Source organism: Anopheles merus, chromosome 3L (assembly GCF_017562075.2).
Source record: "Anopheles merus strain MAF chromosome 3L, AmerM5.1, whole genome shotgun sequence".
Taxonomy (NCBI): domain Eukaryota; kingdom Metazoa; phylum Arthropoda; class Insecta; order Diptera; family Culicidae; genus Anopheles; species Anopheles merus.
This window is the reverse complement of record NC_054085.1, coordinates 26,213,246-26,240,115: the sequence shown is the minus strand read 5'-3', so window position 1 is coordinate 26,240,115 and position 26,870 is coordinate 26,213,246. Positions and strand designations below refer to the sequence as shown.

The 26,870-nt window shown below is 46.6% G+C and overlaps 3 protein-coding genes across 9 annotated transcripts in view; 2 read left to right on the top strand and 1 right to left on the bottom strand.

The window, feature by feature from the left end:
• The window catches only part of LOC121600576 (protein yippee-like), an 89,777-nt gene extending 80,601 nt beyond the window's left edge, over nt 1-9,176 (top strand). For 3 of the 6 annotated variants that reach the window (XM_041929283.1, XM_041929282.1, XM_041929281.1), the window contains 5 exons: nt 5,939-6,596; nt 6,813-7,031; nt 7,284-7,501; nt 7,577-7,685; nt 7,754-9,176. In XM_041929283.1, coding sequence (XP_041785217.1) covers nt 6,561-6,596; nt 6,813-7,031; nt 7,284-7,501; nt 7,577-7,685; nt 7,754-7,843 — 672 coding nt within the window. In that variant the 5' untranslated portion in view covers nt 5,939-6,560 and the 3' untranslated portion in view covers nt 7,844-9,176. Of the gene's footprint in view, nt 1-1,210; nt 2,460-5,938; nt 6,597-6,812; nt 7,032-7,283; nt 7,502-7,576; nt 7,686-7,753 lie in introns of those variants that run through there. The other 3 variants (XM_041929284.1, XM_041929280.1, XM_041929285.1) reach the window with 3 other exon arrangements.
• Nucleotides 9,177-16,025: 6,849 nt separating this feature from the next.
• LOC121598531 (WD repeat-containing protein 35) lies at nt 16,026-21,875 on the top strand. The gene is made up of 6 exons (XM_041925528.1): nt 16,026-16,345; nt 16,446-16,736; nt 16,804-17,373; nt 17,444-17,849; nt 17,920-18,023; nt 19,517-21,875. Exons 1-6 carry the CDS (start codon nt 16,322-16,324, stop codon nt 21,710-21,712), a joined length of 3,591 nt encoding a protein of 1,196 aa, XP_041781462.1. The 5' UTR covers nt 16,026-16,321; the 3' UTR covers nt 21,713-21,875.
• LOC121598533 lies at nt 21,734-26,834 on the bottom strand. Of its 2 annotated transcripts, XM_041925531.1 has the most exons (7): nt 25,977-26,832; nt 24,504-24,596; nt 23,459-24,311; nt 22,958-23,376; nt 22,659-22,896; nt 22,508-22,591; nt 21,734-22,437 (listed from the first exon to the last, which is right to left on the bottom strand). In XM_041925531.1, the coding sequence occupies exons 1-7, from the start codon at nt 26,447-26,449 to the stop codon at nt 21,853-21,855; spliced, it is 2,745 nt and encodes a 914-aa protein (XP_041781465.1). In that variant the 5' UTR covers nt 26,450-26,832; the 3' UTR covers nt 21,734-21,852. The 2 variants fall into 2 exon arrangements, with proteins under 2 accessions (XP_041781465.1, XP_041781466.1); XM_041925532.1 differs by lacking the exon at nt 24,504-24,596 and having other exon boundaries at nt 25,977-26,834.
• Nucleotides 26,835-26,870: the final 36 nt, after the last annotated feature.

Genomic DNA, 26,870 nt, shown 5'->3' with positions numbered 1-26,870 from the left:
AACGCTGACGACCTGCACATCACACTATGGGATGTTGATAGGTTACAATACGGTCAAAGATCTTGCAAGCCTATCTTAATTAGATGCTAGTGAAGGTAATTTTTGCAGGGACAGTGTCGTCTGAGGCTCAATACATTATCAGAAATTATAAATCTTATATTCTTATACTAGCTCACATGTTTTAGGCATTACTATTTGATGTTAAGCATACTTACGGCAATGTTAATTACAACGGTTCTCGATGTATCAGAAGCAACAATTTCTGAGCTGAATTTGAGATCAGAATTAACGAAGAATTCATTTTTTCCATTGATATTTTTTTCTAGACACCAAGCCACCGGGATACTCTTTTAAAATGAAGTACGGAGATATTTGGCATCACAAACTGACCGCACATAGAAAATAATGTCCATGTTTGAAGTACCATTTTCTCACATAACTACAATTTTGGGAAATCAGTGTATCTCCAAAACAGCGTCTAATAGTTCTCGCGCACCATCTGTATTTAGATCTAGTCATTGTTGTCTGGAATAATGTCTTCGATATAAATCGCATTCCTCTTCGTGTTCATTAATTCTTCTTAAACACCATCTTAAGAGCTTACTAATCGGGGATAGCTTAGTCAAAGCCTCGGAAGAAATCAATTTTCATGTATTGGATATCTATACTTCACATATCTAATATATTCAAAACATTCATAGATAACCAACATCTTCGTTTCTGAAATAAAATCGGTGTGAAGGTCCTATACAGATGGCGCCACCAAAATGCTGGAGAAAAAAATGGATCCTCCGAGAGACGGTTCTTGGTTTGGAATGTTTTAACCATCTCTCAGTTGTATTCCCTTTGTGCCGCACGAATAATCTCGTGGCGCACCGTTGGACACCGCGGAACACAAACAAACCCCCCCGAGAGAGAGAGAGAGAGAGAGAGAGAGAGACTCGCGCACGTACAGAAGGGACCGCGCGTTGATGGGTAGTGTGCATGCACCAAACAACCCCTAAGCATCACACATACACACTTGCGCACACTTCGGTTGCGGTCATTTACAGTGTGGCGAGAAGTGTTGTAGCGCACTTCTCACCATCCTCTTCCTCATAGCAGCCCCCGTTTTGGCGTGCCCTTCGTAAATGGGTCCCCCTCCCCCAACTGCGATGCTGCGCACTGGCACCCGATTGTTGATCGTGGTCGTGGTCGACGGTTGTTGTTGCTGCTGCCGGTGTATTGGTGATGTTTTTGTTTGCAACAGCAATCCACCCTCCCCAAGCTTGAGCTCCTCCTCCCGGCCCCCCCAGCAAATGCGCCGCGAGAGTCGGTGGCGGCACCAGTCAGTGTCCGTGGACAAACACAGAAACGCTCTCGAGCAAAGCGAACGGCTGGCTGGCGGGTTCGGACGGTTGAAGCGTACCGTTCTGCTACCATATCAGTTACAACCGTTGCCGTATGAAGTACACCACACGGAAAGCGTTTTGTCCCTCTAGACGTTGCCGTCATAGACAGTGGAGCTAAAAAACACGCATCTCCCAAAACTGCCGTCGCACGCTGCTACGCCTCAGGAAACCTTAGTTCCGCTGTTATTTCCGTGCGCGAGTTCTTGCCTGTTTTGTGCGAGCCTACCTTTCTTTGGCCTCTCGACTTAGTGTGTGTGTGTGTGTTCCCACGTGTGTGTGTGTCCGCGCGCGTCCTTCTCTTCCGCGTGTGTTTTCATCACGCGAAAGACAGCTGTTTCGCGTCTTTTATTGCGTTGCGGTCGGCTGAACTTCCGCTCCCGCAGCAAACGGATGGCGTATGTCGTGAGCGGCGGTGGCTGTCGGTCGAAAGTTGGAGTGAAGTGAAGTGGTTTGAGAAAGATCGTGCACGTTGACAGTGTGTGTGTGTGTGTGCTCTGGTAAGGCTCAGTCCAGCAGCCCACTGTACAGAACCCCTCCGCGCTCGGTGGACGATGGTCTTAAAGTGTTACGCGAAAACGCGAAACCAACGAATTAGTGGTAGCCTGTTGCGCCATCGATGGTGTTGTTCAGTGTTCCCTAGCAACGTACAGCGCCGTCGCGGCCGTGCGTGCCAGTTCAAGTTGCCAACGTTCTGCGGCCAACCGCCCGAGTCTTGATAGGGAAAAAGAAGGTGCGTTTCAACGCGTGAGAAGTTCGTTCCGCAGAATACTCCCTCGAGTTTGGTTGCGGGAAGTTGAGTGCCCTTATTAGCCCGGTTTCGTTTTGTTTTGTTTCGGGGTCAATATCCGGTGCCGGTGCAGCTCTCGGCTGAAGATTGGCTGCCCCAACGGACGCTGTGTTAGTGTACTTGGCAAGCTCTCCGATAGACATTCCTTCTGCGTTTGCCTGGATGATCTGCAAGAACGGAAGCGCAAGACAGAGCGCGAGACAGAGAGCGAGAGAAATAGGACAAGAGATCGAGAGTAACGAAGAGAGAAGATCCCGAAGAACCCGAAGAACAGCCCAAGAGTAAGTTCTTTGCCTCCATAACGCAAGTAGTTTCGCTACGTTTTGTCTTTCGTTTCTTACCCCCACCGAGCCGCAACCTATTTGCAAGTTCCCCAGGGGTGGGTACGATCGGGCCCTCCAGGAAACTCCACGCAGTGTGGGGGATGATCCACTTCAGCCCGATCCACTACTACTCCACTCGACCACGCTTTGGCGAAAAGTCTGAGGTTTCGTTGTTCTCTCGAGCGCTTTGGCGTTTCGTTCGAGAAGGTTAGGAGAAGTCTTCTATCTGGTGAAGTCGCAACGGTGTAGTGTACGGTGAGCTCGCAGGTTTGCTGATGCCTTCGACTGGTCGAAAGGTGGTGATCGCCTATTGGGTTGCCTTGACGTGGTGCTGTACCCCCCCACAGACACACACACGCGCTCGTACACACTTTTCTGCCACATTTGGTGGCATTAGACTACAGAAAGAGAACGGTCTTGTTGGGCAAAGAGATGTCCAATGTTCAGCCGTATTTTTTTTTTTTCGCTGGATCTGAATCGGAGGTAAACCAGTCCTCTTCAGACACCGCCAGGTCCGAGCACGACGGGACCACACGTTTGGGGGCAAGTTTTTGTTGTTGTTGTTGTTGTTGCGTCCTACTGCTTAGAAAGAGATCGAACGGCTGGTTAGTAGCTGTGGGCTGTTGTCCGCGCACCAAGGTAGGTCGTCTCGCTGGTTGGACCAAGAAATTGTGTCAGGCCTTTCTGCGCGAGGCTCGTTTAGCTAGCGTTAATACGTAATTTCGTAGTGGTCTGTGATGCCCGAGAGAAGGGGGTAGGAGCCCGGGGACCGGCGTGCGGTTGGCAAACGGGGACGTCGCGACCCCGCGCATCGTGTGAGAGTTCGCGAAAGGCAGCTGTGTGGCGAACATTATACTCGATGGCGCAGCTGATGATGATGATGATGATGATGTTGATACATCGTTGCGTCGTAGTGTGGCGCTTGGGTGTTTGGGTGTTGTTTGTTGTGTTGCGGTTTGTTTTGCCCTACCCCTTTTAGGCGGAGAAAGTCACACACGATCGCGGGGCAACAGTGTGTTACTGATTATCGTCGTCTGACATTGGGTGGTGTGTGCACGCGCTGGCTGATGCCAGAAGTAGATCGTCTGTAGTGCGCCTGTAGAGGATAACCCTGCTCAGCTGCGTCGTCAATGTTGCTGCGCCGTACGGCGACTCTTCAATAACCTCGTTTTCGCCATGTACGTGTGCGCTGGGCTCTTCCGGTCATGGGATCGGCGGATCTTCGGCGGCGTGGATTAAAAACATTGATCCATGTTTTTGTTGTCATTTCCTTGTAATCGTACGTTTGTGCGGAATGTTTGTCAAGTACTTGTAGGGGTGCAAAACAAGACGCAAATAACGTTACGCTACAATGTTACAGATGTACTGCGTAGCTTGTTTGTGATCCATCAGAGTATTCGAGCAGTAGGAAGAGAGCTCCTACAGAGCTGCAAATGGAGCTACAGCAGCTCGTCCAGCTTTTGCAGAACAGTTACGTACCAGCGTATACGTCATGGTGGGTTTGATGAACCCGGTTCTTGATTCGCGTGGAATGGTGTGTACAAGCATGGTGGGAAGAATTAGAAATTCACTCAGGTTTCAGGCACGAAGAAGCAAGGCGAAGAATCTGGAATCGTGATACAGTTGAGTGGTTGCCTGTGTCTGCAATGTCGTGTTTTATATAGCATTGAATCATCTATCTATGGCAAGGAAATTTTCTAATGCATCTATATTCACGATAAAGATAAAACTCTCGTGCTATGACACAAGAACAAAGAAATTATCTGCGCAATAGTTTGTATGATTTGCAATTCCAGTGATTGTTCTGATAATCATACGTCTTAAGTTTGATATATTGATGGAGAGGTGCGGCGTGGTGATCTGTTGGGAAGACATGTAGGTTCCTACAAGATCAGAAGGATGGAGTTCAATCTAGTAAGCTTATATAAGTCTAGCAAGCGTATATAGGCTAACTAGGCTTTAAAAGAGAAGAAGTACTAATTGTTTGCCTTGAATCTGTAGTCCTATTGTGTGTAATGGAGCTTCATAGAATGTATATCTAGGATTACTCCAGACTTATCATAAATGTTATTAATTTAATTATTTATTGCTGGGGAATTTGACTCACTGATGTTGCTTAAACACCTTCGTTAGGCAATCCAGATAATGTGAACAAATCTTGAGTATATTTCGGGATAAACTTGCAAGATGTTGAAAGATGTTGTCTTTTGTTAATTCAACCAAGAGATTATTGTAAATAGCAATATGAAGAACTTTACTCTGCCTACAAGAGCTTTAAGGATCACAAAATTACAGTAAAAAAATTACTTTCCCACAAGTGTCTATGATCCAACTTCAAAATATAGAATTCTAAACGTTCGTTCGTTATAATTACGCAAATTAAAGCAGTGCGTATATGGAGCTATAGCTGTAGGATGATGGAGAAGTCTATCTTGTCTGCATAGTCAGAATCGAATCGTAAATAGATGAACCTCGACCTAGTATGTGGTAGCCCCCCGCAATCAAGGTTGGGTGCATTATCTTAGCCTTCGAACAACCTGAACTTTAGTGCGCTTCAACATAGCTTAAACACTGTTTTTCCTGTACTCTCAATTCCAATAAACACCACGCTATCCACCCACAAAGATAAGCGTTAATCGTTTCTCCCCGCAGCACTCATTACCTGCTATAGAGAGAGATTCCAATTCACACCACACTCCTTGACATTCACGTTCGGTTCAATCAGTCGCCCAATCTTCGCTCCTTTGCTTGCTCCGCACCTCATTATGATGTAACGTGATTTTTACAAACGAAAGTCTGCCAAGCAAATAAAACCTTGACACACAGTACACAGCACAATTCAGCACACCGGCAATGACGACGGCGACCACGCTCTGTGTGTCCTACATTAATCCCGGTCGTCCAGTCGATTTTGCGCCGAGTTCGAGAAAAACTTTCCCACAGCTTTCGCTTGCGTTTGGCTTGGCAATTGGGCGCGCTGTGTGTCCTTTATGGGCTGGAGAGGGAGATGAAATATGGTATGAGAACAAAAAAAAAAGGATTATATGTGTTCGGTGTCCTTGAAAAGAATTGAACACTGTGGCGACTGTCGATGGCGGGTGCGATTTGTTGCGAGTTTTTTTGTTTTCTTTCTCGCTAAAGCAATTGAAGCCTCACAAAGCTCGGTAGGTAATGATGTGTTGCCGTTAATGCCTTATCATCGGGCTGTGAGGGCTTGATTGCTGCGGAATTGCAGGAGCAATAAAAAAAAACGATGTTTACCGAAGTCGAGCCAATTGATGTCTCGCGGTACCCCGGGGATATTTGCTGGTATTTGAAAACATTGTAGACTTAATGCGGTGTGATGCAATAACACTCACTTGAGCTGCTTCGAACGTGAACCCACTTCTAAATGTTGACCTTTGCGTTTTTTTTTTCTTTCTATTGTTTCGTTCCAGATTTCCAATTATAACGCAGCACTAGACAGTCACTAGTATTCTGCATTCCAAGCAGAAAGAGACGACGGAAGGGCGTAAGCACAGCATAACAGCAGCCATACAACAGTCGGTCGAACAGAGGCCTAGAACGGACGAAAGTAAAATACCAGCATTTTGCGTCACTGTTTCACGTTAGCGCTTAATCTACTACCGTCAGCCAGCTGTGTGTCCTTTTCGGGACTTTTCGGGAAGAGTTGTATGCGGATTGAGTGAAAAGAAAGACACGCGCAAACATTGTAACGGCTCTACCGACCGTACAGAGCGTGTGTGTGTGATCTTCAATGCCTGTATGATCTGCATGTCGATCGTAGTGTACACTGGCCGAGTGTTGCCTAGAGACGGGTTTATAACAGCAGCGTACTTTAGCTAACGAAGCGTGCCCTTTTTTTGTTGTTGGTGTTGTCGGTGGTGTAAGATTAGTTAAAGAAAAAAAAATCCTATCGAAACCCTCTGGAAACCCCATCAAGCTCAACGATAATACGTTCCTAAGACGTACGCAGATCTCCGGACCACTATCGAAGGCCCCTGCTCATCCATCCTATTTTTTATCCTGCCAAAAGCAGCGCCAGGGCAGGAAAGACGAATGCGAATAACGTTCCTGTTCGATCTACTATTCCAGGTAATTGTCCTATTGCAGTAGTTCCTAGTTAGTAGCTTGCAAACTTGCAAGTGTGTGAGACGTTGCTCTAACCTCATCTCGTTCCCCAAAACGTGCCCTAACCTCTGCCCTACTACATTCTTCACCTTAACCGTACTGCATTAACCGTTCTGCTTCATCTGTCCAATCTGCCTGCACACAAAAAACCAACCCCAATCCATTCGCATCGGACGTCAGCAGGAGCAGCTTGGGAGTTGGTGGTTGTGGTCGTTGTGGTGGTGGTTTTGGAACTCGAGCAAAAGCCTGATCGGCCGCTCGGCACCGGCGATCGGTGGAAGCGTCTGGTGCGACTGGCACCGTCCCCTTTCAGTTCGCCCGTACCGTTTCGCGTCTGCACCAGTCACCCGTACCGTTTCCGGAACCCTGGAATCCAATCAAGAAAACGATCCTACCCAGGTACACAACCGTGGCTACATGTAACCGCGTTCGATGTCTCTCGATCATCGTGTTAGTTTTGTAGTGTCTTGCAATTTAGTTGTGCTGTAATGAAAAGTATCACTCTACTTATGTTGTAGTTTGCTCGGATTGTGGCTGGAATGTTGCATGGCTCCTATAAGCAGTAGTTTCTGTCCCCGTTGTTAGTAGATCGCTTCCGGAAGATCCTGGGTCACTAATCTTCTTCCATTCCCTTACTGGCTCTATTTGCAGGAGGCGGCCAACGGAGGGCACGCGAACGGGCAATCATCATCGGCGTCCTCTTCGTCGTCCGGTAGTGGCACAATGGTGAAAACGTTCCAGGCCTACCTACCGCCAACGAACCGAACGTACTCCTGCGTCCACTGCAGGGCACACCTAGCTAGTCACGATGAGCTTATATCGAAATCGTTCCAGGGCAGCCAGGGACGGGCGTATCTGTTCAACTCGGTGTAAGCATCATTGACACATCGTCTCTGGCTCTAAGGCTACATGACATCAGTTTGACACTATTCGTACCTTTGCAGGGTTAACGTAGCCTGTGGACAGGCCGAAGAGCGTGTGCTACTGACAGGCCTGCATGCCGTGGCCGACATTTACTGTGAATGCTGCCGAACGCCGCTCGGCTGGAAATATGTAAGTATGACTGCAGCGAGTGTACTGCGAATATACTCCTTCACCTGCCTGCTCTTACATCCCGGCAGGAACACGCGTTCGAGTCGAGCCAGAAGTATAAGGAGGGCAAGTACATCATCGAGCTGGCGCACATGATCAAGGAGAATGGTTGGGATTGATTTGCGTCGCCGGTGCGGCGCACCCGCACTAGCAGCAACAGCAGCAGCAGCGGTGGCAGCTCATCGGCGATAAATTAACCCTCCTGAAATGTGGATACAGTTGCAATTTTTTTGTTGCAAATAGTCGTGTAGTAGTTCGGAGCCCTCGGAAGACCAGCTTGCGTTCAGGTGTTTAATCTCCCCCTATAGTTTACCATCCCACTAAGTTGTTTGGAGGGTGAAAGGTTTCCGATTCCGGTTTCATCTGTGCACTACTCTCTGTGTTCACTCGAGAAACGCACCCAGGGAACGCCCAGCTGGCTGGTACGGTTGGGTCAGACGGTCAAGAGAGCGTTTTACACAAACACTCACACACACACAGTGACACTTTGTGAGAAAAGAGAAAGATGGAGACGGCTAAGGACCGCACAATCCCTCCGAGCGATGATAATATGTTTGCAATTACCCAATCTAATGTACCTTTAGTTCAGCGCGCCAGATTCCACATTGGCGGAGATGATTAGTCCTTACCTTCAGCTGCATCTAGCAGTTTTACTAACGCTAGTTTTATAAAGACGGTGTGAAATGGGCGAAATGTTGATTTGGAATCAAAAGGGATTTCGTCTCTTTTGATTGCATCGGTCCCGTTTCGTTCCTTGGGGAAGCTCGATGGAAGCACGTGGCCGCGCACTCCCCAGAGAAGAGTTTCTATCAAAAATACTGCCCTTGCGTTTTTTGGAAGGTCGGATGCCCCAGCCCCCCCCCGTGATAACCAATACAACTCCTGCCTTGTTTGTCATTGCGTCACATTGCCTGTGACCATCGGTTCCGTTTGATGAGTGTACGTGTCTCTAAGTGTGTGTGTATTCTGATAATGATTAGCATGCACTTTGAGGTTGGAAACGTTTTTTCATTAAACCTTATTTTAAATATCGTTAGAACATGATTTGAAAGAGTTGAAGAACATCAAAACCAACCACGAAGAGACGGAAAGGAGAGCTCAGTTTGCAAGTGTAGGTTAAGCAGTGTGCGAATGCATGGTGGTATGTCTGCTAGGAGATGCAAGGAATAATCGTACGGAATGCGAGAGTGATATTAGATTTAGAAGAACACGGCGGGCGGTCCGTAATGAGCGGAGAAGAGCGGAGCGCAAGGAAGATACAGAAATCATTAATCATTTAAACACTGAACAAACTCATAACATTATTGAAATCAATAGCGGACTCCCCGCGATGCCTCGATACTGAACCGGGGTAGCGGGGTGATTTGCATCAATCGTATTTTAGTCGAAATATACAAAAAAAGAAAACGCGATTTAACGGTTAAGGCTTTAGTTTTTTAAAACAAACAGGTATAAAAAAAAAAAACATCCCCCACACTTTAAGCAAACACAACCGGCAACCGGCTATGCTGTGTGTATGTGTGTGTGAGAGAGAGAGAGAGTGCGTGGAAGTTGCGATAAGTGAAACAAGGGAATGCAAGTGATTGAGCGTGATCGTGATAGATGATACAGGGTTTCCCACGATTTATTGGTCAGTTCCCATGATTTTTTGGTGCGTTCCCACGATTTTTTGGTCGTATCCCATAGATTTTTGGTTCGTTCCCATAATTTATTGGTATTTTCCGATTGGATATCAATACAATTGGACCAACAAATTCTGGGAAACGACCAAAAAATCGTGGGAACGCACCAAAAAAATATGGGAACCCACCAAAAAATGATGGGAACCAACCAATAAATCGTGGGAAACCCTGTAAGGACTCAAAATACTGTGACATTGGATTGAGAAGCAAAGATTCACACAGAAACACAAAATCAAAACCTTCAAAATGCAAGTAAAAAAAAAAAACAAGCAAACCAGGTATTTCCTTTCGCACCCAATCCAAAAAGACTAAAAAAGTAATCGAAAAGATATAAAAAAAGAAAACAAAAACAGAACAAAACTAAACTGAAAACCAAAACCGAAATCAATCAACTGGGCAATTTAGCGGAATGGTGTAAATCGTGCGTGGCTGTATGGGCGTGTGAGTGCTTGTGCAATATGTGTGTGTGTGCGTGCGTGGGAATGCGTAATGAAGGCTGTAAAAGGATAAATGTCTACGGTATGCGTGCGTGCTCTTACACTAACCTACCTATCAGCTCCTAAATTTTCGTTTTCGGATGAAACTGTTGTGTCCATCATCTTGCTATCCTTTAAAACTGCGAATGTGATCTAAATTCTTTCCTATGCGTTAAAACGTCATATTTTGGAAAGGGGAAGCGTGCAAAAGAATTCAATAATTACAAACAAAATGCAAAACATTTGTGAAAGATTACCGGCCGTGTCAGCTGACGCTATAGAACACGAAGAAACTGAACAATACTGAAACAAAAGCAAGTAAAGAAGTACAGCCACAAAATCTGCCGGTGGGAGAAGCTATAGCATATTTTTTACTGAGCAGTAAATTTCCAAAAAGTTTGAGCACATTGTCAGCAACGTTAATTTTCTTAAGTTCACGATAGCCTAACAAAGTATCAGAACAAAACAAAAAAACCGAAACATTCAAAACACGTACGTAGCAAAATGGCGCATGGGTTGCAATGGAAGCAATGGAAGAGAGACAAGAAAAAATAATAAAAAAAATAACAAAAACCTACTGCCAATAGAACCAATACAAAATACGGAAGGATTAGGTGAGCTGGAGGAACACACGAAGCAGAAACATAAAACCAATGGACAAAACGAACATAACCGCCTAAATGATAAGTGACGAGACGCTTTCCAGCTCGTCCAGAATGGGGCAGGCGGGTTCGATCAATCGAAGCGATCGGATTCGCTCCCGCCCGGCGCATCAAACGACGACGCGTTTGGGCAGCAAAATAGCAAATATTAACGTAGCTTTCCTTTCTGTCCCTAGCGATAGTGTGCAAAGGCTTCGAGCGAAAGCGCTTGATGCACATTGCGGTGTAGTTTGGTAGCCAATTCTATAACCTTCAAAGTGATCTCTTGTGGAAGCTTTCGGTTTCGAACGTGTTTCTCTATGCCGAAATGATTGTTTCTTTTTTATCGCCCTTTGTTATCTTTTATTTGCTATAATTCTAATAATTCACCATTGATTCATACTTTTTTATCTTTTTATTTTGTCTTTTTACCCACTTTTTCCACAACTGTTGGCGACGGAAGGAAACTTTATTTTAAAAATGTAAACCTTTTTTCTTTCCTTAAACAAAAAAGTGATTTGAATAATGTGATGTGATGTGTGATGCGAGCGAAACGTATGAATCGTCGGTGTGTGATGCTGAATGGTGGCTGTATGCGAGTTAAAACATGACGTTTTGTGAACGGAAGCGATGAATGAATGCGAAACGAGTGGCCAACTGTAATGCAATTCCTATGATTTTTGTATTTGACACAAGAAAAGTAGCTTTTATATTGCTGTAATTATGTTGCTATGCACGTTTCATTAAAAAAAGCAAAACTATTTTCTAGGCAAAGCTATTTGAGCTTATAAAACAGATGAGGTAAATTAAAATCAGTTGATAATAAAAGCGGCAAAAAGAGGTTTCACTCACTACATTACGATTGCAAGCCGGTCGTGATTGGTGGGTGCTGTTTTTCCTCCCCCTTGTTCCACGTGGAGGGCAGCTTTTGTTTGCACTTTCACTGTTAAGTCATACAGGGTTTCCTTTCCAGTACACTTACCACCGCTATCATAAACAGCGCGAGGGATAGAGTGATTTGGAACGACAAAAAAAAAAGAAGCGCGACGAGTGAGTGAGACGAAAGAGGAAAGAGAGAAGGATAAAGTTCCGGAAACATCTATTTTATAACATTTACTTTCAGCGGTTTCACATTTGTTAACTTTTTTCGGGGCTGTATGCGGTGTTTGCAATGTGCAAGAAAAGGATAAAAGAAAAAAAGAAACAGGAACGATTAGTAAGTGGAACGGGATGATGAACGACTCTATTTCTTTGCAGTAATTGGGCGATGATTGAAAAGAAAAGAAAACAGAAATGAAAAGTGATCGAAACTATACGCTAAAAAAACACACATACACGAAAAATAGTAAAATAAGTGTAAAAACATAAAATACGAAAAAACACACACACACATACACGAAAAGTAAGGAAAATAAACTGCAGAATAATTACTTTATACACTTTGTAGGATATAAGAGATATATACAAATGAGGTAATTACTAGATAATATGTTGAATACTGCGATATGCGAATAAATGGAGAACGAGAGAGAAAAGAGAGAGAGAGAGAGAGAGAGAGAGAGAGAGAGATAGATAGAGAGAGAGAGAAAGGAAGAGAGGAAGAAAAAGGCCCGAATGAATGGGATAAATATAAGTATAGAAGACACACATGAAGAAGCGATAACAAACACGTGTATGAGAGAAGAAAACAAAACAAAAACATTGAAAGCTCGAAAGCAGGCAAGCAAACAAAAAAAATCATATAAAACTCTATCAAATAAAACTCTTAACTGTTTTAATTAAAGTTGTTTAAGTTTTTTTTATTCATTGCTTATTTCCCACTTCTACTTGGTTGGTGTTGGTTTTGGGTATTGGGATTTTCGAATTCTTGTTCGTTTTATTGTCATTCTTGTTTTGTCTCTTTCTTGTTTTTTCGTCTTTAATTTATTGGTTAACTTTTCTCATTGTTACATTCTTTCATTTATTATTTTACTATTTCACTACTTTGACATGGTTTCTATTTTGTTATAATGTTGAAAACTAATCATAAAAGCACCTTTATAAAAAAACAAAAAGGAAACATTGTTCTCATAGTGCCCATTCATACACACTCTAAATAACATCAATCGAACCATTCTGATCGCTTCTTCTTCGTCCTGATACATGCAGACAGTTGCAGTGTGCTCTCTCTCAAGTGTGGAGAATTGCGTGAACCGTATAGTACGTCGAAACCACCCTTAATTACTACAGTAATCATCCTCATCATCGTCCTCGTCGTTTGTCGTCGTTTGTCGTCGCCGTCGTAGAGTTGTGCTTCATCGTGTACCGCAAAGGCCCATGCCGTGTTTCATATTCATGTCGCATACTGGTAGTTTAAACGAATATTACTGAAGAGTTTAGTATGAAGGGAGGTGAGAAAAGCGAGCAACTAGAACCAAATCTCATGCCATCGGTAGCGCAAATCGTGTTTAGGAATTACAGTGAAACGAGCATTCACTGATCTTTTTTTTTTTTAAATAATACTGCTGATAAAGGAAACGGAAGCGGAAATTAGCGAACCAAACAAACCTTTTGCAAGGGGAATAGCTTTCACGAATCGAGGTTAGGCTTGCTATAAACTTTACTGATAGTGCGAATGATAGGCAACGTTTATGCATTCGTTATTCATTTAAATAATGGCGAAAATTTGGCCCGGATGCAATGATGCTCGATGCATGTTGTGAAGGGTAACATAAGTGATAAACTTGTTTAATTTTTACTCGATGCAACTGTTTGTTTTTTTTTTATTTTGCCCTTAAATATAACTCACATTCATCTCTTAGATTGTTTTCTAATTTTAAAACATTTTTTATCAATAAATTTTGTTTATGGTGTTAGTATTGGAAATATCTAAATCAACAGCTAATTATAAAGAAATGAGTATTAAAAAAATGATCAGCTAAAAATTGTGATAATTGAAAAAAAAAGAAAGAAAAACAGTCATGAAGCAAGAAAGAGGAGAAGAACAAACAAGCTAGTTAAAACATGGTCTAACTTAAAATAGAACCAAGAAAGAAAGAAAAAACGAATCAATAGTTGGTGCTGAAAATAATAACCCAAACGACATTAGTAAAGTGAAGCGATACACGAGAAATGAGGTAGAAAAAGAAAAGTATTAATCGAAACACTATTGCTTGCGCTGGGAGCAAAAATTGAAAACGTGGCGCTGGGACCGTTCCGTGTCGTGATGTCATTTTCATATGCAGATAATAATAATAACTAATAACTACCCGGTACTACTTGGTCGGGATAGCTTGTAGCGATTTAACGATTCATGATTGTGTATTTGTGTATGAATGTGCATGCAAGCACTGTAAGTAGGTGCCACGATGCTTATCGTTTGGTCCAGGTGAGGCTAATGCAAAAGAAAAAAAACTGCAGAAAGGATTAAGAACGTTCGATATTCCAGTGGTCAGAGTGGAATTGGTGAGGAGTTTTCGACCTTTGTTTGTGGCCTTCCTTTGGACCAGTTTCTCCGTTCGAGCAGTGGAAGTCGATAGGCTCAATCAATGTTCGAGGTAAATGTGTGATTTCGGCTCGTTCTGCGTGACGGAGTCAGCTAGTTGGTGCCTGGTAAGGAGTTGTGTTTAAGTACGTTTGTGTTGTGCATTTTTCGTTCTCCCACAATCTTTACTTCTGCAAGAGGGTGTCAATTCTGCTGAAATGGATCAATGGCAAAATCATAAACAAACGGCAAAAGATTTATCAAACAGCTTGTACTGCTAATGAAAAACACATGGTTCAGTATTCTAAAACGATAAACGGAAAAAAAGCAAATTTATATCATTGTAAGACGGGAAGGGAAGGATGTGGAAGGATTAAGGTAAGCAGCAAATCAGAAGAAAGGGTAAATTTTTACACAAAACACAGAACTGCGAACGACCAAAACTAATAGTGAAAAGGGAAAATGCAAGAAGTGCTCAGAAAAGAATAGTGATTTTTTTAAAAACAAAGAAAAAAAACAAACCCCGTTAGGCAGAACTGCAATAGGAAATGGAAAGTAAATAAAGCAAAATAAAATTAAAAACAAGAAAAATAACACATATTTACATTCAACAAATAGATGAAAATCTAAATGCGCCGCAAAAGTCGAAACGATAGAAATGGCAAAGAGTGAGTGACACAACAGGCTGAAGGATCATAGAACCTAACAAACAAACAAATTAAAGGCACATACATAAAACTTTACACAGCAATCTTTCAAAAGGCATAGTTTTTATTCTATTTTTCTACGAATGATTTTTATTTATGAAATAAAACAAACAAACAAACGAACAAATCACACCGATAAAAGGTATAATAGCGAAACACAATTAGAGAGGCACTAAGAAAGCACAGAATGTTAAGGAAACAGGCATAAAACAAGGGGAGAAAAGGAACAAAGTTGACAGGCTGGCTGCTGGAATTGCTGGAAATTTTGAATGCAGGACAAATCACACTGTTGTGAAGGGAAGCGAGCGACACTACGAAGGAAGGACTAGGACCAGCGGGTGTAAAGAAATAAACTAAATACCAAATCATAACAGCATCTCTGTAGCATGATGTGTGTGTGTGTGTTGTGGGTGCGATAAAACCCAACTCTTTTTTTTTTTAGCGATTAGAAATATTACGGGTCTGTTAGCCCGTACCGAAACTAACGGGAGCATAACTCACCTACTGTTGGCGTTGCATTACTAGTAACTGGCTTGACGAAGGATGGTGGAAAAGAGAAAATCAGTCTCATTGCATTGCAAACCCTGGCGTGTGTTTGTGCCGGCAAATGTTCATATTTGAAACGTGTTGAACGAAAATAGTAAAAAATGGAAAAAAGCTAACATTTAAAAATCGTCCAAATTTGAAGCTGAAAAGGGTTTTTTTAAAGAAGAAAACAACGCGTTCTGGTGCAATACAACAAAACATTTGTGTTAAATATAGCTAGCAGAAAAGAAAAGAAAAAACAATGCGATACACCATAAAAACAAAGAAACCAAAACGTCAATATCTATCAAACGAAAAACAGAAAAATAGCGCCAGAGAAGAAAACAAAAGAAAGAAAAAAACACAAAAGCACTGGAAAGATGACCATTTTAGCCACCGATGAAAGAGAAAAAAGAAAATAAACAAAAATAATGAAACGAAAGGAGAAGAAAAACACGAGAAAAAAGAATTAAAAAAAAGAACACCCGAGACATGCGAGACAGCATAAAACAACGTTTACTTATATATAAACCTAATCAATTTAATGCAAACATGATAATAATATAAGGTGAAAAATAAACCGTAAACGTAAAGACAACACTTAATTTACAAAAATAACCAGTCAAAGCGTTTGTAGCTTTTTTTTCTCTCTTGTGCTGACATCCGAACTGTTTAGCGGAGAGCGAGCCGGGGAAGCCGTACGCAACAGGTGCGTTTGTTTACAAACAATGCTTTCCGTTCGCTTTACTCAGCTTTGCTTTTCCTTCCTTTTGCTCTGCTCTTCTTACGCGCGCTCTCTTTCGCTTGCGTGTATGCGCGCTGTGCCCCTTCGGCTGTGTGCGTGCAGCCGTGCGTCGATCGAACTGTCAGGTCGGTCGTTATGGCAACCTGCGCAACCAACCAACCAAACACAAAACGGGTCGTCGCAAACAACGGGGCTTTCTTTCACGGTTTGGTCGGTTCGCTGCCGTCGGCGGCTGCTTTTGGAGGGTTAAAATTGTGTGAAAACAGGGGGAAAACAACTGTGAAAAAGTGATTAGCTTGTTTGTGAGTGGCTTCGCCACCGATTGGTTAAGATTTGTAAGTGCAAGCACATTGGCAAAATGTTTATTTATCTGAGCAAAAAGGTAAGGAAGCAGCTGCGCTCGGCTGTGCGTGCGCCATGTTTTTTTTCCCTGCCCTCTTCTCTGGACTAACGGAGGTTCGTCGTTTGGTTCGTTCCCGCAGATTGCAATCCCGAACAACACGCGGTTGAACTGTATCGCTTGGAACAAGGACCAGGGGTACGTGGCGGTCGGCGGCGAGGATGGGCTGCTGAAGGTGCTGAAGCTGGAGCAGGCCAGCAGTACGGCGGTGTCGGCCCAGCCGGGCAAAGCGCTCCAGGCGAGCAACCTGTCCATGAACCAAACGCTGGAGGGCCACAAATCGGCCATCCAGGTGGTAACGTGGAACGAGTCGCAGCAGAAGCTCACCTCCTCCGACAAGGATGGCGTCATCATGGTGTGGATGCTGTACAAGGTACGCAACCCCATTGCGTTTGTTTAGATTGTAAGCTTGACTCAAACAAATACCGATGCACTTGCAGGGCTCCTGGTACGAGGAGATGACGAACGATCGGAAGAAGAGCACCGTCAGGGGGATGGCGTGGACGAGCGATGGGCAGAAGATCTGCATCGTGTACGAGGACGGCACGGTCATCGTAGGCTCGGTCGACGGCAACCGCATCTGGGGCAAGGAGCTGAAGAGCGTATCGCTGACCGGGGTGCAGTGGAGCCCGGACGGGCGGCTGCTGCTGTTCAGCATCAAGAACGGCGAGGTGCACCTGTACGACAACCAGGGCATCTTCGTGATGAAGCTGCACGTGCAGTGCGTGTATCTGACGCCGGCCAAAAGCGTGACGGTGGTGGGGCTGTGCTGGTTCCACCGAGGGACCTCGCCGAGCCGGCCGGTGCTGGCGATTTGCTACGAGAACGGGCGCATGCAGCTGATGCGCAACGAGAACGACGATGCGCCGGTGGTGGTGGACACGGGGCTGCAGGCGATCTCGTGCATGTGGAACCACGACGGCACGATACTGGCCGTGTGCGGCATGAAGACGAACCTGGCCAGCGATAAGGACAGCAGCCAGGTGATGTTCTACACGCCGTACGGTGTGGTAAGTGTCCGGAAGGGGTGTTCGGGGCAATTGAAAAGCGTTTTAACAACATGTTCCTTCCCCCGCGCAGCACATTCGGACGCTGAAAATTCCGGGCAAAGAAATCACCTCCCTCTCCTGGGAGGGCAAATCGCTGCGCATCGCGCTGTCGGTAGATTCGTTCATCTACTTTGCGAACATCCGGCCCGATTACAATTGGTGCTACTTCAACCGCACCGTTTGCTACCAGGAAGCGATAGCGAGCGGCGGCGGTAGCGACGAGATCGACACGGTTACCTTTTGGGACACCAACTCGAACCAGTGCTACGCGAAGCAGATCGATGCGCTGATGTCGATGGCGGCGTCGGTGGACCACTGCGTGCTGGCGGTGGAGACGCGCATGACCGGGAAGGAGTTTAGCATTGTGGCCGAAGGCAAGGGCAAGGAGCTGATGTACCAGCTGCTGGTGTGCAACTCGATCAGCACGACGGTGGATTGTGAGTGTTGGTGGCACGAGGACGGTTTAACTTGAACGCTTAATTCACATGCTCTGGTGTTTTGTTTTAGCGAAATACATCGATATACGGCCCGAATTTATAACGATGAACTCATCGCACGTGATTGTGACTTCGAAGGATCATTTTCTGCTCTGGCATTATCATACACCAAAGGTACTGTCGTAAGGAAGTTCTTCCTAGAATATGTTACACATTTTTATTTAGTTATTTATTTGTTGATTAATTATTTTTTGTAGTAATGTAGCCTTTTTTTGCTTTTTCGGTATTTTGTCTGACTCTGTGATTGTTTTTTTTAAATAATTTGATCAGGTAATTCCTATCCTTGATTTAATAACTCATTTTATTGATTTGTTTATTTCACTATTCCTTTGTTTCTATGGTTTTCCGAGACAATTCCCAATATCTACTACATTTTTCATTGCTTGCAAAATGTGATTTTCAACAGTTGTTGAAAGATATAATTACAGCACTATAATTTACAGGGTTGTCCAAGTCAGTTTCGAATGTAAACATTGTTATTCACCGCATGCAAAATGTTGTTCCACATCGATCTGACATTTCATTTCCATCATAGTAATTTTTTAAATCTGCAGCATGATTTTCAACACGTCTCAAGTTGGATTGAGTTTGACAGTTCTTTTTTATGTGCTGAGAATCATGTGTTGAAATGGAAATTTCATTTTGAAACAAATAAACCATTTGACAGCTGTTGAAACACATTATGGATACGATGGATTTCAATGTTTACATTTGAAACTGACTTGGAAAACACTGTAGTTGCTTCAAAATGAAATTTCAGTTTTAACACATGATTTTCAACACTCAACAAAGAACTGTCAAGCCCATTCCAGCGCAAAGCGTGTTGAAAATCATGCTGAAGAAATTAAAAATTATTATGATGGAAATGAAATATCAGATTGCTGTAGATTAACATCTTGCATGCGGTGATTAACAATGTTTATATTCGAAACTGACTTGAAGAACCCTGTAATATTTTTTTTTATTTCTTCAGCATGATTTTCAACTCCTCAGCCCGTTGTTTTTTCGCCTGGGTTCTCATCACCCGTTGACAGATGAAGTGTTAAAAATCATGCTGAAGAAATCAAAAATTATTTTGATGAAAATGAAATATCAAAGTGATGTGGAGTAACTTCTTGCACGCGGTGAATAACAATGTTTGCTTCCGAAACTGATCTGGAAAACTCTGTATCAGCTCTTGCACATGCTTTTCAACACGTCTCAAGCTGGATTGAGTTTGACAGTTCTTTGTGGTGTGTTGAAAATCATGTGTAAGAATTGAAATTTAAATATGAAGCAATTGTACCATTTGAAAGCTGTGGAAAAACATCTTGGAGGCGGTGATGAATGATGTGCACAATCCAAAGTGATTTGGAAAACCCTGTATTACACTATTTATTATTTTTAACTGTAGTTATAGGATATCAATTGTGTTCGTTGCGTGGTCGTAGTTTGCCACATTTAAATGAAAATCGATTATTTATATTTTATTATTCTACTAATTCCATAATATTGTAAGACATTGTGGTACATTGTGCTACAAAAATCATTAAGAAGTGTAAAAAACATTTTCACTGTAACTTCACTAGAATGTGCTCAAAATACTTCTCTTAACCTTCTGCTTCAAGGGTGCCTCAACGCTGCACGCTAACCTGAAGCTGAAGCGCGACCGAAAGTACCACATCGACGATACGCCCGCCCTGGAGGTGCTGAACGATCTCGACGCCAAAACGGCGAACGAAATCCCGCCCAAGCTCGACCCGAGCCAGGATCCGATCTGTTGCGTCGCCTGCTCGGAGAACCTGCTGCTCGTTGGGCGCGAAAGCGGTCTCATCCACGAGTACACGCTGCCCCACCTCGTAATGCGCAACCGGCACTACCTGCAGGCACGCAGCTACAAGCTGGCCATCAACAGCAACTCGACCCGTGCCGCAATGATCGATTGCAACGGCGTGCTCACGACGCTCACGCTGCGCGACGATACGAGCGAATCGGAACCGGCCTCCTCGACCGCGCACATCGAGCGGAAGGACGTGTGGGCAATCTGCTGGGCCCGGGACAACCCGCAGCTGCTGGCGATCATGGAGAAGACGCGCATGTACATACTGCGCGGTGCCGACCCGGAGGAACCGATCACCTGCTCCGGCTACATCTGTAACTTCGAGGAGCTCGAGATTACGGGCGTCCTGCTGGACGACATTGTGAAGGGTGGCGCGACGCCGAACGTGAAGGAGCATCTGCTGCAGCTGCGGGTGAAGTCGCTCCGCGACACCGAGGACCTGCTGGCGCACGTCGGCATCGCCGAGGCGAAACAATTCATCGAGGACAATGCGCACCCGCGGCTGTGGCGGCTGCTGGCCGAAGCGTCGCTCAAAAAGCTCGATCTCGAGACGGCCGAGGCGGCGTTCGTCCGGTGCAGCAACTATCCCGGCCTGCAGCTTATCAAGCGGCTGAAAACGATCCAGCTCGAGGCGCTGCAGCGGGCCGAGATAGCGGCCTTCTTCGGCGAGTTTGACGAGGCAGAAAAGCTGTACATGGACGTGGACCGGCGGGACTGCGCGATACGGCTGCGCCAGACGCTGTGCGACTGGTTTCGCACGGTGCAGCTGTACCGGCTCGGGCCCGGCATCTCGGACCAGCAGATGGAGAGTGCGTGGCGCGAGATCGGCCACCACTACATGAGCATGCGGGCGTGGGACAGCGCGAAGGAGTACTACGAGCGGGCGCACCACACGGAGGGCCTGATGGATGCGCTGTACGCGCTCGAGCAGTACGACGAGCTGGTCGGGTGCATGCACCGGCTGCCGGAGAAGAGCCCGCAGCTGGCGAAGCTCGGCCAGCAGCTCGCGACGGTCGGGATGTGCGAGCAGTCGGTGGCCGCCTACCTGAAGCTCGGGGATGTGAAGTCGGCCGTGTCGACGTGCATCGGCCTGCGCCAGTGGGGGCTCGCGGTCGAGCTGGCCCAGAAGTACCGGATGCCGCAGATCAACACGCTGCTCAGCAAGCACGCGGCCCAGCTGCTGCACGAGGGCAAGCTGCCGGAAGCGATCGAGCTGCAGCGCAAGGCGGGCCGGTACCTGGACGCGGCCCGGCTGCTGGTCAAGATGGCCGAGGCGGAGGCGGACAAGCGTTCGGACTACGTGCGCATCAAGCAGCTGTACGTGCTGTCCGGGCTGCTGGCGGAGGAACACATCGAGAAGCAGCTGGCGGTGCAGGCGGCCGGCAGTAGAGCGGTCGTGCTCGCGCAGCTCAGCCCCGAAGATGCCGTGCTGATCGAGCAGATCTGGCACCAGGCGGAGGCGTACCACTACATGCTGCTGGCACAGCGCCAGCTAAGGTCGGGCCTGCTGCACAGTGCGGTGGTGACGGCGCTCCGGCTGCGCGACTACGAGGACGTGCTGGAGGTGGAGGCGCTGTACGCGCTGCTCGCCCTCGCCAGCTGTGCCGACCGGTCGTTCGGCACCTGCTCGAAAGCGTTCATCAAGCTGGAATCGCTCGAAACGCTCTCGGAGGCACGCCGGCAGCAGTACGAGGAGCTGGCGATCGAAATCTTCTCCCGGTACGACCCGCTGGACGGGAAGACGAAGCACATCAGCTGCTTCACCTGCGAGACACCGGTCGCCGACTGCAGCACGCTCTGCCCGAGCTGCGGCAGCCGGTTTCCGCCGTGCGTGGCGTCCGGCCAGCCACTGACCAATCCGACCGGTGCGTGGCAGTGCACCGGGTGCTACCATCTGGCCAGCCCGCTCGAGATCGGTACCCGCAAGACCTGCCCGCTCTGTCATCGTGTCATAGCACCGGCAAAGGGAGCTATCGAGATCTGAGAAGCATCTAGCAGTGTTGTGTGGTTGTGTCTGAGATCTTTCGGTGTGTATTTGGTAGATCCCGGCGTCCAGGAAATGCACAGAACAAACCCAATTCTCCCTGCACAGCTGTAACACCGTGTGAAACAGAAACAAATAGATCATATCATGATGTACCGGTTCACGTAGCTGCTGTAGAACGTGCTCTGGTCCTGGGCGGTCGCGAAATCGATCCGAAACTTTTGCCCCTCGAACAGGAAGTTGAGGCGCTGCAGCGCACGCTTGCTCTTGCGCATGCGCATCGGTGCACCGCGGTCCTGAAACCGATCGACGAACAGAACGCGCACAAACCGTTCCTCCTGCTGGTCGTGCTCGGCCACGTCCTGTACCTTCACGCAGATGGCGGCCCTTTCGCACAGGAACAGCCGGCACGGACCGGCATCGGCCGGGTTCGGTGGGTTCGACACCGAGACACGCTCGTTGTAGCACACAAAGCCGCAGCCCGCCGCCTGGTCGTCGATCAGGAACAGCTCGTAGTTGAGCGTCAGATTGTTGCGGTACGTGTTCAGATGCACCAGCACGTACGCGAGCCGCTGGAAGAGTTCCGTGTCGATCGGGATGTTGAGCGTACTGTTTTCCGAGTATTTCACAATCAGCACGTTGAAGTAGCGGCTGTACTCTTGGAGATGCTCGATGCAGAGGAATGTGAACTGCTTGACCGTGGGCGCGACACGGTTGTTAAAGTTCTGTCGGGAAGAAGCCTCACGAAAGGTTAGCAAGCGGGCTCCTTCTTTGCGGTGCAGCACGGATGCTTACCGAAGGTGTTTGGCAGTGTTGGATCAGTTTCGTAGCCTTCCGGAACTCACGGAGGTAGTCGAAGTAGGGATCGAAAACATCAGTCTGTAAGACGAAACATTCCTGCTCAGATGCCGCCAAGGTGAGTCAGTGTTAGATCATTGTAACGTACCTTTAAGTATCGGTCAAAACACTGACATATCCGGTCGGGATCCATCAGCGGTTGGGAAAGGTCTTGCAGGATCCGGCGATGGAGCTCCATGATGTCTTCGAACGCACCGATAAACGTTGTTAGCTTCGTCTTTACCTCCATGCTGAGTGTGTCTAGGTAGAAGCTGCGGTTTGCCTTCAACACCTCCAGGAACTGCTGTTGCGCATCGACCAGGGATGTGGTTAGCTTCTGTTCGTCCCTGGAAGTTGAGTGAAGATTACTAAAAGCACCAGATATTGATCATTGCATTCATTGCTTACCAACTATCAGCTTCATCGGTGACATCTTGCGACTGTTTTTCCTCCTCTTCCACGCTCTCCACAATGTGCGAAGACGCACGAGCCTCAATCTCCACCGAGTCGTATATCACAGACTTTGTCATCGTGTGCACTAATGCTATCAGTGGTTGCAGCTCGGTGCTCGTTTCGAAATGCACGCTAATTTCTAGCATGCCACGACCTCCGGCGTAGAGTATGAGACGGTTTTTGCCCTCCTCCAGGTAGCAGACTTCGTTGTCGTTGAAATGGCCCCGATACTCCAACCGATCGCGAACGATTTCTACGTACAGGAGTAGCTTTTCGAACACGAACAGCTTCGCGCTGTACTTGCGGCGTACGTTCGTGTCATAGATGTCGACGGCGAAGAGACGCTGGAATTTCCCTTGGTAGAGCAGATTGATCTGGAAGATAGGGAGCACAACACAGTATCGGTTAGGGACAGTTCTTCAGTTCACGTTTGCTTCAACGTTTCCTGCTACTTACGGGTGTATCTCTAACCGGGTTCCTATTGCCTTCCGGCTGTAGTATCAGCGTCAGCGGTACATCCGAACCATGCTTTAAGCTTGAGCCCGTCGCCACCTGGCTGCCACTGCACTGCCGAATGTCGTGCACGCTGATGGCCTGATTGACCCGATCGATCAGCATGCTGATGCGCTTGTCCACCTTGCACAGCAGCGCCGTCCTGCGGCTCATTGTGCGCTTGCCATCGTCATCCTTCAGCAGGTCCTTTACCATCTCGTTCAGCAGCAGCTTGTACCGGGGTAGCCGTTGGATCGGCTGCAGCATCAAACTGTTCAGCCCCAGCCTGTCGTCCAGATCGTGCTGTATCTTCAGGAAGTAGTCGTGGAACCGTAGCCGCAACGCTTCCGAATCTGCCTGATGCATCGCGAACCGTACGTAGCAGTAGAACCGCTCGCTCTCGATGTAGCGCAGGAAAACTTCCGCTACCTTCTCGGCCATCTGGCCGCTGCTGATTGAGGCTTGCGGCGACGAGGACAGATTGGCGGCCCGCTCCAGATCGGGCAGCAGATGATCCCGATGGGTGCGCAGTATCTCCTCCAGGTTGATGAATATCACGTTGCGCTGACCGCGCAGCGCAGCCGGCAGTGTTTGGGCGTACATTGCCGGCACGTAGTTGCGGATGCCATGATCCAGTGTTTCGATGTACTTCTGCTCCTTTTCGATCAGCTCGCTGATCACCTTGCGAATGTGGTCTTCCTCGACGATCATGTCGTACACTGGGGAGGACTCTTCCCGGTTAAGCGTTATGGAGTAGTAGCGATTTCGTGTGGAATAGTCCGGTGCTGTTCGATCGTCATCGTCATCGTCATAGGAGCTTGAGAAAGAGGGGTGACGAAATTAGGGCAACATTTCTAGCGGATGTAGACGGGCACACATTAGTAAGCAAGACTGGGGAATTCCACCATTCACTGCACCAAGGAACGAAAGCGTAAACACATTGGGACGCATAACATTTGGAGACACAACGAAAGCGGACTACGGGCGGACATCGAAAACATGTACTCACGATGACTCAAAGGAAGAATAGCCATCGGTTGAGGTTGGATCTTCTAACTCTTCGTCAAGGGCATGTTCTTTATCCTCAATTTTCGGACGGTCTCTGTTTGAAGAGGTACACAAGATGGGGAAGACTATTGATGAGAGATGCTTCAGAGCCATTTGCTAATTTTGATCGTGGTTGTTCTTCTAGTGTAGATAAATAACTGCAGTCGTCATCGATTGCTCTTGTACAATTTGTCGATCTGACTATATACGACTTAGGGTGGTAGCAATTAACTAACGAAACTAATTGGTCAAAGTTATTAGAGTTTCTCGAATTTACTTTCGGGACATATATCTGCATTCATATGCTTCGGGTTACTACAGGACTTTCTTCGTCGTGGAGGCGAACACAATCTTATCCTTTTACACGCTTAGACTCATAGGCTGAACATGGTTCAATTCCCATCCAAATCTTCCCTATAGAACTCCGACTTTGAAGTTACGAAGTACAAATAAGTTCTTTTTGGAATGGCTCAGAATAAGACAGTTTGAAAAACTAATCCTACTGAAGTCTGCTGAGCTTACGGATTTTAAGGTCGCTATGGTTATGGCAATTGCGACAGTTGGGGCTGAAGTTTAGTTACTATATTGCAGTAGTACCGACGATACACAATACATGTATACGGTGCTCTGCCAGACCTGGAAGCCCAGAGCTTATTCCCCGTAAAACTGCTATTTATAGTTAATTGTCCACTATATGTCTTCACACAAGAACGATCCCAAGTTTTGTTTCTTGTTGACGCCATCCTTGTTATACAACTGTTGTTACACCAATAGTAAGTTCATCCGATCAATCCAAAAAATGGCTATCCTACCTTTGGCAATTGTCGTCATCTTCTCTGCAAAAGGCTTTGATTCTGCTTTAGTACAGCGTCAGGACTTTCTGGACTAATATGACCAGATATGTAGAAATTGGTTTTATGTGTTATAGGTGTCAAATCTACCAAAATGTTCCTTAAATATATTGTGCTTTGCCAGATGCAGTCACATGTACTGCTACTGGTAGACGGCATCCAACATCCAATATGTTTGCGACGTCATCAAGTTGGATCTCCTACGATGAATCACTTCACTGATCCTTTTTCAATCAAATGCTATCCAAAAAGCAGACAAAGCTGATAGCACGCGCCTGCCTGCATCTATTTTAAGCATCCTCGGTACGGGCATAATGTCGGCCCATTGGCAAACTAGTCCCTAGCCCACGCACGCGCCCAGGCCCTGCCCGATTCCGACAATGATTCACCGGGATTATTATCGGGAAAAAGAGAGCGGCCGGGCGTGTTAATGGAAAATAAATCCATTGATTGTAAATTTCCTCCCCCTCGGGGTGGTATACGCGCTATCCGTTATCGCTCGCCAGCCATCAGCTTATCAGTGCGCGGAAGGTCGTACCGCCGCGATGTTTACCTACTTCAGCTCCGTGACTCACGCGCCTTACCTCTCGTACACCGCATCGTATATCCTTTCCGCGATGGCACTCGCCCGGCGCGAAATGTGGGTACGATCGTGCGCCGACGGGCGCAGGATTGGATGTGGCTTAGCCTTACTGCCAACGGCAAGGCCGCTCCCGACCGTCATTTGCAGCTTCTGCATCGTTGTGGATGGTTTGCGCAGTATTGGTGGCGGTGTTCCGCCATCTGAGTCTCCGAGTGGCGCTCGCTGTAGGGTTGGGCTGCTTAGCCGCAGGGCGATCGACTCAAACCGACTCGCTAATTGACGCACTGCGCTCGGTGTGCCGGGTGTGGGTGTGGCGGGGCTGGTATCGGAGGTGTTAATCGGCTGCCGGAGCGAATCCGTCGATGCGGACGGGTCATCCGAAACGGAAATTCCACTGTCCCGAAAGTCTCGATTGTGTCCCGCCACTGTAGGTAGCCGTGGTTTTGGTGGAATTGGCGGACGTATTGGATGCATGTTTTTGAGGATTGGGATTCAAAAAAGCGCTTTTCGATGGACACGACACAAGCTAGAGAACAAACGCTTTATAATGAGAGCACACAAACACACACACGCACAGAGGCTGGAGTTTAGATGAAAGTGAGGGAAACTGTCCAGCTCGTTTGATTAGATAACGGCCTCGATTCACACCTCAGGCACCGATAAAACTGACCGAACGAACTCACCGACGTCGAACACTTCAACTGTCGCGCATCCGTTCAGTCGAATGGTACATAGCGAACTGGCTGCCCGTAATCGATCACATCAAAGTCCGGCTGCCAGCGTCGTCGTTGGGCTAAACGGGGAAGTCGAGGTCGTTATCTTGCGCGAGAAGGCATTTTTTTTTATACCACTTCCCTATCTGTGTGGCTTTCTATCATACGCGCGAATAATAGAT